This window comes from Manacus candei, unplaced genomic scaffold, assembly GCF_025592945.1.
Source record: "Manacus candei isolate 608988 ecotype Guabito, Panama unplaced genomic scaffold, ASM2559294v1 h1tg000067l, whole genome shotgun sequence".
NCBI lineage: Eukaryota > Metazoa > Chordata > Aves > Passeriformes > Pipridae > Manacus > Manacus candei.
In genome coordinates, this window is record NW_026138115.1 from 12,178,479 (window position 1) to 12,191,265 (window position 12,787).

The 12,787-nt window shown below is 33.6% G+C and overlaps 1 protein-coding gene across 6 annotated transcripts in view; it reads left to right on the forward strand.

The window, feature by feature from the left end:
- SLC25A21 (solute carrier family 25 member 21) overlaps positions 1-12,787 on the forward strand; it is a 252,255-nt gene that overhangs the window by 106,634 nt on the left and 132,834 nt on the right. For 5 of the 6 annotated variants that reach the window (XM_051806527.1, XM_051806526.1, XM_051806529.1 and 2 more), the window contains one exon: positions 4,445-4,482. The exons of the other annotated variant lie outside the window; for it this stretch is intronic. In XM_051806527.1, the coding sequence (XP_051662487.1) occupies positions 4,445-4,482 (38 nt within the window). The remainder of the gene's footprint in view (positions 1-4,444; positions 4,483-12,787) is intronic. 6 annotated transcript variants of the gene reach the window in all.

Here is a 12,787-nt window from a genome sequence, read left to right on the forward strand (position 1 = left end):
ACATTAATAATAAGTTTATAGTGGGGGGTAATTCTGACAGACACAGTGTTGAAATAAAAACTTGAAAGAATGTCCATCAGATTTTACAGGTGCATAGAACATGCATTTGCAGTTGATTGATGATCTTTTTGTTAAAGGTTGACATAATGCTGAATGGAATGTTTTGTTTATATATGGTGGTCTAGTTTATTGACCAGTACCAAAATGTATGACCAATCTGGGACTTCATACAGTGTCTCTTTTTTCTTCTTTTTTTTTTTCCCTTGGAAAAATTTTCCGTATTTATCTTTTCTTATGATCATCAACACATGGATGCTCTTTGATTATTTTATAAATATGATTTTCTTGAACTAATTTTTCCTTTAAAAATGTTCACTTGAACTGAAAATTTTAAAGGAATATACCAGAATTTTAAGCAATATTTAGAGAAAGGATTCAGGGATCAACTTTCTAAGCAAGTGTTATAGAAATTAGTCTTTTACTGAAACTGAAAATAACAGTTGACATGTAATTTGAATAGCTCTGTCTTCTCTTTGGAAGACTATTTCTTTTGAATTTCAATTTCAATTTAACAAAAAAAATATGAAAAATAAAAAGATCTGAAGATGTCTAACCCCGGTGGTTGGAAATGGAAGAACTGGAAAGGTGGTACCATTATTTAATAAAAAGTTGATTTGTTTCTTCTGTGATATCAGATCAGTGGAAGAAGGGTTGTCTTTAACCTCACTTCCCATTCAGAATCTTAGACTCTCAACATGCAACAGCTAGTTATCTAAATACTGAATCAGTTTTGAAATTATGAATTGTGTACACTCAAAGCCATTCTTTAAATTCATGTAAAACTTAAGCTTTCATCTTAACTACAACATGTAGGTTTCTCTTACTTGTAATAAGTGTGAATTGAGAACCTTTCCAGTTCTTAAGCAATTTTATTACCTAAAGTTGGAGTCTCTGTATATTTTTCAATCAAAACTGACACTGACTCCAGAAGTTGGGGGTTTTTAAAAGTTGAAAAAAAATTAATTAAAGGATCCTAATACCAACTGTGTCCTTAAAGATCAAGCTATGATTTTGTCTTCCTTGAGAGTTTACACATTTGTATTTGTGTTTAATCAGGAAAAAAAATATATGTATGTCAGAAATATGCAGTTTACTGGCCCCCTTTCATCTTCTTTGTCTCAAAATATGAGGATCTGTATCAGTGTGTAAACTCAGTGTACTTGTTCTGACAGAGAATTGACTAGGACAAAAAGGGAGATGCTTATAAAAAACGTTCCCCCTCATTAATTTTGTCAGCAAAACATAGAATCCAAAACTGTTGTGCCTGTCCTGGATCATTAAAATATATGAACTGAGATATAGTCAGGGAAATTATCTTGTTGTTATCCAACCAGTTCTGAAGAAAATCTAACAAATAATGTTAAAAAATAAGTAACTAGAGGACCTGTGTGTATGTAGGTTTCAGATACAGCAGTGTATCGGTTAATCCAAAACCACGACATACTCTCATGCACATGGTGTGTCTCAGGCACATGGTGTGAGTCTTGGGACTGTGCTGTGCAGGGCCAGGAGCTGGACTCGATGATCCTTGTGGGTCCCTTCCAACTCAGAATATTCTATGGTAGGCTTAAGTTCTCTTATTCTTCATATAGGCAGAATATTTCATACATTGTTTGCTTTTCACCACACCTTAAGAAAAACAAAGCTAGGGAAGTTTAATAGCATCCTAGTGGATCAGGTAATCTTAGTTTATGGGCCTCTTCCCTGTATAAGGGAAGTGTGGTCTTCATCTGAGTCTTTTCACCCTCAGACTGAGTTTGTCTTCTGAAAAGTTTTGGAAAATACCTAGGCTCTCCAACTGTATAATTTCATTACATCTTGATTCTATGAGAAGAGAATTCCCTTTGTCTGTTAGTTTGAGTAATGATTTCTGTCTGATGTTCAGTGTATAGACTCTATATTTAAAATGTCTAATATTATAATTCTTAGATTTTTCTACAGATACAATCCTTAATCTGTCCAAGAGTTGTTCTCACTAACTGGCACCTATGTGAAAGAATTTATCTGAATTATAACTATTTTATGTACCTGATTTTACTTCTGAAGGAAACTGTTTTTCAGTCATGTACTGGTGATAGCAGTATTGAGTGAGTGACAACACACTCGGTTCCACTAAGACTGAAGATGTCCTCGTCCTTGTCATGAGGAATGGAAAGAATTGGAAGAATCATAGATACATGAACTGATGGTGTAATAAGGGAGGACTGAGTGAAGGAAATTATGCTTTATAAAGCAGAGTGGAGGACATTTTCTGTGCTCTACAAAATTTTGGAATGAGGGTCGAGACAAATAAGCTTCAGTACAACTGTAAGAATATTTGAATGTGGATTTTTGTTGAAAGAATTTTTAGATTAAAGCTTAGATAATGATGAGTGATATAACTTATTTTAAAAAACATCAACTTAGCAATTATGAATGCTCAGTGTATGCATCCTTTTGCATATTAGATGTTTCTAGAACACCATGGAAAGTAATAAACATTTTGCTTAGTTCCACATGGAGTTTACTGGCATTGATTTATTAGGAGCTGAATGAGAAGGCATTTTGTTGTTCTTTCTTTTGTCTTTTTAGTGGATTCACGTTTACTGTGTGTGCTGGACTTCATGTAGTTATCAGGCTAATCAGCTAAACCACATTATTTAAAAAGTTAGACAATCCTACACATTTAAACTGAATTTCAGAGGAAGCACAGTTAATGAAGAAGCACTGAAAATTATGTTCTGTTTCATGTAATCGTGGGTTTATGTATTTTAACACAGTTGAACACTTGCATAGTATTTTGATCCTTTCCTTTACAGATCAAAGACTGCTTATCAATGTTGGTTTGACTTTTGCTAATTGATAATTCTAAATATTTGATTAATGATAATATTTTAATATTGCTTTTAGTAATTTTTTTGCCTATGTGCTAACACTTAAAACTACTCAAACTGCAGGCTCTTTAAAACTAAAAGAAGGCATGGGCTTCCAGTGCAGTGGTAAAATTAGTTTTTGTCTGCAAAAAGAAGAACAGCGTGACTATCAATTTGACAGCTGTTGTTGCCAGGGAATTTTCTTGGGTTTGTAATATTCCTCCAGTGAATACTTTGATTTTAATTAGGACTTTGTGACTTTTGAAATGCTTGGTTTGACATGGAACTCCCAAGTTCAGGAATAATAATAGCGTTTCTCCTACTTATCACCAGGCAGTGCAGATAAACGCTTCAATAGTTGCACTGATTTGAGTATAAAAAAAAAGTCATTGATGTCTTTCAATTTTCTGTTATTATACAAATGTAAATCAAGTCTTGTATAAACATTGTATAGCATGGGACTTGAAAATACAGAAACTGGTTTTTTAGGACCAAAACAAACTCCTGTGTTATACTGAAGTCAGCATGCTGGTGGGGAAATAAATCTTTATCTGACATGAAATTTCTGATTAAAAATATTTCTGTGTTTTAACATTGTTTTAAATAATATGCCACCTAAGAATATATTTTGCGTATAATAACTTTCAGAAAAAGTACGTGCAGGTAGATATTCAGGCCTTTCTGTGCTAGGAAGTTTAAACATACATCAGGTGTCAGAGCCTGTTGGAAAACTCTATGTCATGCAATTCAGAGCAGACCTGGTAAATCTATTCATCATGAGCTGCAGACCACCACTGTGTTTGCACTGCAGAAAGCTAGCCTTTCTTTTCTGCATAATAAATGATCACAGAACTCAAAATGAGTCAGACCTTTTGGACCAGCCAAAGACAAACTATCTTTGATTCCAGTCCTCTTGATTCACCTGTACATATTCCATGTATTACTCAGGTGCTAAGCAGAAGTGCTTTTTGTCTTCAAGGCTGAATGGCCCTTTAGTTTAAATTAGGGACGTTCACTGGTCTTCTCTGAGAAAGTAAAATAAATTTGCTAGTGGTTACTAGTTGTAAAAAGCTGTTAAAATACACAAGTTCTGCCTCATTTCCAGTGAAATGCTGTGACTTAAGAACACTCATTTATTGTTACACACTATGCTGCCAGACAGTCCAGGTAGATGAAACCTGATTCTCTCTCATATTGCTTTAAGCATTTCATTATCACTTGTGGGTTGTTTCGAAAGACAGGGAAAATATAAAACTCCTTGGAGTGAAGGAATAACTTGCAGCTGAGATTTTTTGATGGGTTGTTGGGATTTTTTGCAATGAATTGACTGCATTTGACCTTTGACTCGGGAGGACCTTGTGGTTTTCTGTTACCAAAGAAATGTTTCCATAATGACAGTGCTATCAGAGGTGACATGTGTAAAAGAAACTGTTATGTAATGAAACATGAAGAGACACACATGAAATACTAAAAGCTTGACTGGGCAAGTCAACCTGTGTCAGCAGTAATGCTAAGAACATCTATCATTGCAGAATCCGTGCCCAGCCTGTGATACCCTTCTGCCAGCTAGGTATGTAGTCAGATTGCTGGAGTGAAGCCCTTTTTCACTGACCTGCTGCAATGATATGAAGTGTTAAATGTAGATGTAGATAAGTTGTCTTGTTTGCTGTATCTAGACAGCACACTGTTATTGACTGATTCCTGCCTTGCTTTCCCAAAATATTTTTAGTTATTTCTTATGAATACTTGCATTAACTGTATAGCTTTGAATTGCGCTCTTTTGCTTTCTAATGATGCTTATAAAAACTTAGATACTAACAGTGGTGTGAATTTGCAGAAATCACAACTGTTTCTGCATAATTAAATGCAGTTAAATAACTTTAATGATCTTTTAGTTCCATTTTTCAAGTTGCAACTGCATTTAGGAAAGATTATAAAACCTTGCAGCCATGTGCCATTTACTAGGTTGCTGATTCTGATTTAAAGCTTTTAGCACTAGTCTTTGATTACATTGTATGTTAGAAAAACAACTTCCAAAAGGTAAGAGTATTTGAATAAGTAACACTGCTCATTGTTAAAATTAGTACAGGTTAATTCTGGAATTAACCTAGCTGAGAAAAGTAATATTGCATTTACAACTTTCCTGGTCTCTGTGTTAGTGGTTTATATAATTATCAGCTTGTTAACAGGTTGTTGGGGTTTTCTTCCCTTTTTTCTTTTTTTTCTTTTTTTTTTTTTTAAGAATGATCTTGAAATCACTTGTATCAGAAATCCTTCCATTTTCAGCATCTTATATTCTATTTTATATTGTATTAAACTGTGCAACACTTATTCTCAGTTTTGGAGTCTGCTTAATTTCTTTTACTATGCTAACACAAAAGCAAGTAATTATTCATTTTATCTTCATAGGATGCCTCTGAGGCAGAGAAATGCTAGCTTAATTACACAGCCAAGACACTGACATCAGATAGATTAGACTGGCGTATATAGGTCACACAGGAAGCCTGTGGTTGGGCTGAGGATTGAAACAAGGTCTTGAGTCTCAGACTAGTTGCATCTTTTGTTTACACTGATACATGAAACCACTCGTTAATTTTCATTTTCATGATTATGATAGTTCGGGATTCTTATAAAGTAAATAAAACTTTCAAAAAAACTTTAGAGCAATCCCTAATCTTCATTAAAAATTAAACCCAGACCAAAGATATGTTTTTCTCTTAGAATTTTTTTCTAAAATTCCTTTAAGAAATTTTTAAAGTTTTAATTATTTTTTTTTTGCTTTTTGCTTTTGTGTCTATGAACTTCTTACTTTAGCAGAAACAAGAGATGAAAGAAGAAATTGCAATATCTTCAACCTTGTAGAACTCAGGACTAACAGGAAATCTCACAGAAAATTCTTGCCTTACAGTATTTTCAACTATGAGCCTTTTTAGTCAGACATGAGGGAAGAGATGCACAAGATGTGAGACTGTGATCCCATGAAGCTTGGGGGATGAGTGTGTCCATTTTTAGCTCAAAGAAGCTTGATAGGTTTTGGGTGTCAGTAATGTGACCAGTCCTGCCACAACCACCCTATCTTAATGAGAAAGTGAGGGAAGTAGATGACCAGCAGTGCAAAAGCCTGCTAACCAAATTTCTCTGCCCTCCACTGACAATTTTTATGCAACAATCTCCATTGCTTCAGCCACTTAATGAAGTAGTTCCACAGTTTTTACACTGTCCTCAGCCTTAACATGGATGGTTTAGGGCACATGTGTTTTGAACATGGTTGAACTACCATCACATGTTCAGGCAAAAAAAGAAAGTTTCCTCAAACTGGTACGTCCTCACTGTGTGTATCTCATTGGGCTTTTAAGGTCTGTATGAAGAAGTACAGGTTGCAAATAATTCCATTTTTACAAATATCACACAAAAAGCACGGTTTTCATTTGTTCTGTTAATATTTACTCTATTGTTCAGTCTGTCTCATTTACTTTGACACCAAATGATCTATTTCTACTGTCAAAGTGAAATATTTTTTCTTTTTTCTACCTATTACCAGGTACTGTACTTTTTCGAGTCTTTAAAAATTCCTAATTTATCCGTGTTTTCTAATGTATTTCACAAAATACTATGAGAATAAAGAGTAAGTGTGTGCTGACTCTTCATTCTCCAGTTTTAGGAAACAATTAGTTAGAGTAACATCGGTAATGTCCCATTCTTGTTTTAATAATTTATATCTTCTAAAGGTGATGCAAGGGATTAAAATATATTCCCCACATACATAGTTGTGAAACTATTAACTATCTTGTTTCTCTGGATGAGATGCATTATTAGACCAAAAGTAACTCTTTATTTTAAATAATTTATTATTTATCTATCATTGGAGATACTCCTTCATATTATAATTTAAAGTTTGGTATAGTCCACTTGAAATATCAGTCCATACTGTGATTATTGTACTATTGTTTAGAGTTCATATTCTATAAAATCTAGGTTACAAGGTGTTACATTCTAGGAAGGAATTTGTAAATGTTTTTCCAAACCTTTTTTTAAAATTACTTTGATTGATCATGCCCTCTGATGTTTGCTTTCCCACCTTGAATACTCTAGGAAACATGTTTACTTGTAAGAACACTGTCTGAAAGTACAAGCTATAAGCGCATACTACTGACTGCTTGCAGAATGTGAATTATGAATATTTGTTGCAAGCAGTTCTACTAATCACTGAGTTTAGCACAAAAGGGAAGAGACTGAGGAAAAAGTCTCACACACCAAGGACGAAGTAGTACATCATATTATTTGCCACTTAAGGTTTTAAATTGCACATAGTCCCATGAAACTCATGGTTCACCTCTACCTGTGCTCAGTACTTCAGCTCAGAAAGAATTTGTTCAGTGCAAGAAGTTTATTTAGTTCTGTTTAAAGCTGAGTATTTGCAATTTGTAACTAGGAAGCCAATGATATAAAGGATCTGCAAGGAAAAATTATATACTTTTCACTTGGAAAATATGTATACTACAGCTCATGTGACTATGATGTCTACAAATGTTTATTAATTTCCTCTGTAGATGTGATATACACTGTTTTAGTAAACATGTGAAGGTGCATATGGAAAGAAAGCTTTCACTTAAAATACTCAATCTCAAAATAGAGAACAAAAAATTACTGAATTGCTATAAATATGATTGAATGGAAATCCTGAACAATATTTTGCAGTTTTATAGTAATTCCTGATTTCCACAGTTTTTCTGTTTGCAGGGATTTGTTGGTTAGCTATTCAGCTGTGTAAAACATTTCAAGGTTGATTGTATGTTTACTATCTATTAAGAATTTGTTATTGGTATTTTTCAATTCTTGTGGTACTAGAAAGCCATAGGCTTATTTTAAGTCTTCTGAAAAGTGCAGTGTAAGGTAGGATATTATCTACCTTTTTTCCCCCTTTAATGTGAACCGTGGTTGAATTAATCAGTCTTCAGACTGGAGCATTAAGAGCAAGTAAATCTATTTGCCTCACTGAAGGCAAACAAGGATGAAATGACTTAATGTCAGGTAATACAACATCTTGTAGAAGTTCCTGTGCATATGCCTTGTCTCTTATGATAATAATGCTTCGTGGTAACAAGCTTAAATACATGTTCCCACAGAATTTTCAAATTGTTGCAAAACTAATATGGGTTAATCTGTGTTACAAAAAAAGACTTCATAAAAATGACTGTCCAAAGGAAATCTGTACTTGCTACATTTTTCTATAATTCCTCTTTCCACAGACAACGATGAGGTGGTTATACAGAGCTTACACTAGTGCTTTAAATGCTGGAATAGAAAATTTTCTTGAGAGTATGGCTATTGAATGAATGCAAGTAGAGGATAATACCTTTAATTGTTTCAGTAAAAGGTATTATTTTCCTTCTTTAAAAATCTATTTTAGTGGTCAAATGGCAACTAAATGACTATTAAACCAAATGACTATTCCCAAAATCTTTTTCCCCCCTTACCATAGTAGACTATGTGGAAGGGAGTCCCATCATATGTCTACAACTAGTACAACTCTTCACTATGTTTCTGCTGTGCAAGAAGGGTTGGGGAAAGTGGCAGCATTGCCTTAGCTTGAGTTTTGACACCAACATCCTGAAGCAAACTTTTCTTTTGGTCCTAAATTACAGGAACTAATCTACTGAAAAGTTTTGGGAAAAAAAATCAGTTAAATATTTACCTGCTTCTATGTTAAGAATTTATCTGAAAAAAATATAGTTATACTTGGAAACTGTACAAGTGAGGGGTCTAATCCATGCATAAATTTAGATTGAATTATTATCTCAGTGACTTGAGCTTTATCATTTAGGTGCATTTTAGTGTCTCAGAAGCAACATATGTGTAGTCCTGCTTTGTCAGACTTGCTTTAAAGACATCCTAGAGTACAAAAAGAAGACAGTGTGTTCACAGCAGAAGAAAGAAAGGTTGTTTGCACAGCATTTTTTGGCTTTATTCTATATGTTGTCTACCAGTCAACCTCTCAATCTGAGGCTTTTCTCTTGCATCCCAAGCTCTTAAAAATGCAGTGTTTACATTCAGAGTTAAGATGTAATACCTAACATTACAATGAAACAATTAAAAGATAAGTTCAGAGCCAAAAGCTCTCTAGGTCTCTGTAGTACTCAGAGGACCTATGTCAGCAATAGGTCCAATTCTTAATGTCTACTTATCTCTTCAAGAATGTCAGTATAACATCTGATGTATATTTTAATGTTGTTAAAACTGTAAGTAGATTAAAAAGCAATCCTAGGTATACTTTTCTACTACCTTTAACCACTAGGTGACACTACAGCTCTTTTACCTTTTTTATTATTATCTTCAGATGCTTTTCAAAACAGTAGTTCAGTGCAAACTTCTAAGAATGTGTTCTTTCCAAGCGCAAAGTATGGGCTGTGCATGCTTCTTTTAATGAGTTATATGGTAAGGAATTTTTTCTCAGTATAGTTACTTTAGTTAATGCAAATGAAATTCCTTATCACTGAACAAAGATTTTTAGAGGTGAAAGATAATACAGAATGGCTTAATAATGGTCTGATGAATAGCTGTGGAAAAGCAATCTTGGAAGTAACTGGAAAACGAAGGCAGTTTTCAACCCTAAGGTAAGATATGCAGAAAAATTTAAATTTTAATTATAGTATTGGTCTTTTTAAAAAAGGGTTAAATTAATAAAGCTTTATTTTTAAAAAATAATATATTTTGCTGTGCAATTAACCCTTGTTTATATGACTTGTTACAGTGATCTAATTAGAGATACATTACTTTCAGTACTGTATTTTGTAATGCAGTTGTCTTTTACTTTAGCAGTTAGTTACTTCCAGTTTTCTGTAAAGGCTTGAGAAGCCCAGGCACTGGAAATAAAACAGAACATAAAATTTATAGAGTTGTATTTCCATGCAAAATTGCATGCATTTTCAAAATTGATGCTAGCATACTGCTTCTCTGTGGCTCTCTGCTTGGGTAAAGATTATGTCTCCAAGTTGTCTGTAGACAAGTTTCATTAGCCAGTGTCCCTGTGCAAGATTGAACTTACTGTAAAAAGTAACTTTCCTACATATATATATATATATATCTGTACATCTCTCTCTCTTTCTCTCTCATATATAATTACATAATTAATTAAAATCATAATTTATCAGGCTTAGAGATTTACATGTTTCTGAAAGCCAAGTGAAAGTATGAAAAAGGCCAAGACCGCCACATTTAGTGTCCATAATAAACATTTTCTTAATACATTTGATGGTAGTGTGTGATTTAGATGAGATTATTTTATATTACACTGTCACTTTGCTTATTTTTCAGAGGTGGAATAATTGTGTGTTCATACTAAATTATCATGTTCTTAATAAAGGAAAGCATTGTATTGTGTAGGAGAACTGTTTGCTTCTATTTTTTTTCTGCTGCATTCTGCAAATAAGTCTTTAAAACGAATGCCTAAATGAATACAGTAGGCAAATTAAATAAACAAAATTAATATTGCACAATAATAAAACATACTAGTAAAGTAAAATGAGAGTAAAATGAAATAACTTTACTGATTTGATAGGTTACCTTGCCAAGCATCTTCAAAATGAACCTTATGGAAAGCTCAATTTAAAATATTTAGGAAAAACAGACTTGTAATAATTTATAAAATGTCATTCCTGTAAATAAACATCAGTGTGATTTACACTGCAGATTGCCAGCTGAAATTTTGACAAGATTTATGCTCTGCTTACTAGCCTTCTTCCCAAAAATGGTGCAAGTTTGAATAGAATTTGGCCCATTTGTGTTTAATGGCTGAGGACCAGTAAGGCTTGCACGTTTAAAATTTATGATAGAGCATTACAAAGGATTGCTTTGTACATTGACTTAGGATCTCTAGTGGCATTAAAAGCTGGTTTATTTCAGTGCTTCTAGTAAAATGTGGTTCACCTTTGAGACATCATTTTATATACATGTATACAACTGTTATTTGTTTTCTTACTGCAACATGGAGTATGAATGAATATTTCATTTAAAAGAAAGAGTTCCTCCCTAAGATCCATCATTTTCCTGTTTGTTGTCAGAGAGTAAAGATCGAATACGTTTTGCTACATGGTCAACTGCATCCCCATTGTGCATAATAACTTTCTTTTAGGCACACTACAAAAACAAAATAGTACATCCTCTGGCTGCACTGCCTAAGAAGCATTTCTGCACCTTTCAGTTTAACTGTAAAACAGTTAAATGAGAAATCTTGCCCAGTTTTAAGCAATTGTGTGCCTAATAGACACCAAACAAAGAAGTTACCAAGTTCTTAATTGAGAGAGAAAAGATTGCAAAAAAAATGTACTTACGAAAGTGTTGCATATTCCTATGATTAATTTAGGAATCCAAGGGGCAACTCCATTTATAACTTGATAGTTAATAATTAGTATCTTCCATAATAAACTTATATTTTGGGATGTTTATGACTGAACTCAGATATTTAAAAATAAACTAGAGAAACTCTGAGGTCTTTTTTTGGGAGTGACTTTTTAACTATGTATTTGAAAAAGTAGTTCTGCTTTCTTGGGGTGTACATACATAGAAATTAGTGGGTTTCAGACACATTTTTGTAAACTTGTAAACCAAAGAATGTTTTATTTCACCAGATGCAATTTTAGAAACCTGTAGTCCTTAAAATTATCAAAATTTTAATTTTTTCTTTAAAATTAACAAAATAGAATCTCAATTTTTCAAAATAGTTTGCTCTTTGTGAATGCTCTTCCCAAAGCAAACTTTCCTGCTTAGTTTCTAAGCAGAACAGAAGTTAACTAAAAGTTTCTTTTTAAGGGAGACTGGTACACTATGGCTTCATATACCAACACCCTGGGCCTGTTTTTTACCTTCCTCATATTACACTAATGACTTCACTTAAGTTGCTTTTGATTTATAGCAGTCCAAGAGAAACATCAGGTTGGTCATGTTTTTAGCAGCTCGTACTACAAAATAGGATGTGAAACAATGCCTTTGCTACTAAAATCTAATCATCTCTATTCAATGTTTCACTAGGAAAAATTGATGGCTGGATTCTGAACTTGCTGAAATCTGTAAAAGCAAGGCTTTTCTGTCAGCTTCAGCAGGTGTCAAGCCCTCTATTCTGATCATGCAAAGATTTATGTGCACACATAATTTCACATAAGCAAAGTCATTGCTGATTTGAGGTGCCTAAGTTTTAGCAGTATTTCTGTTTTTACTGACAAAAGTTAGGGTTCCAATATAAGTTGTAGTTGTATTGTTCACAATCAAGGCTTAAAAGCTATTTTTCATTCTTTGCAATTTTTAATGCTTATTTTGTCCACAAAAACAATGGATGAATTTAGAAACACAAAAGCAAAGATTTCTTAGCATAAGGAAAGGTATGGATAGATGGAGGCTGAGGAGTAAAAAGTATCATCAGTCATAGGGTATTAAAAGTGCAGTACTGAGATTAAAACAAAATGTAGTAGCTGGAAGATGCAGATGACTGCAGCTTTTCATCAGCAACACTTAGGTCTCCTGGCTGAGAACCTCATAATATTTGATGTATTTATCCTTCTGACATCACTGTGAGAATGAGCCCCATTTTACAGCAGAATGCTGGAGCACACACTCTACAAGTAAAGTTATCTGCATTATTTCAGACATCTCCAAGACTGCACGTGCCTTTGCTCTCTATATAAGCCATTGCACTTTCTGTCATCCTTTAGCTGAATATTGTCTTAGTTCCTTGCTACTAGGATGTAATGTTATGGTTCTGCCATCCTTTTTGCAGCACAGGCAAGAAGGTGAGTTTTTTTCTGCCATTTTAAGTGGCAATAATGAACATAAAAGTGATATTTATTTTTATTAGTCTCATTCAAAGTAAAAGTTGATTAGTT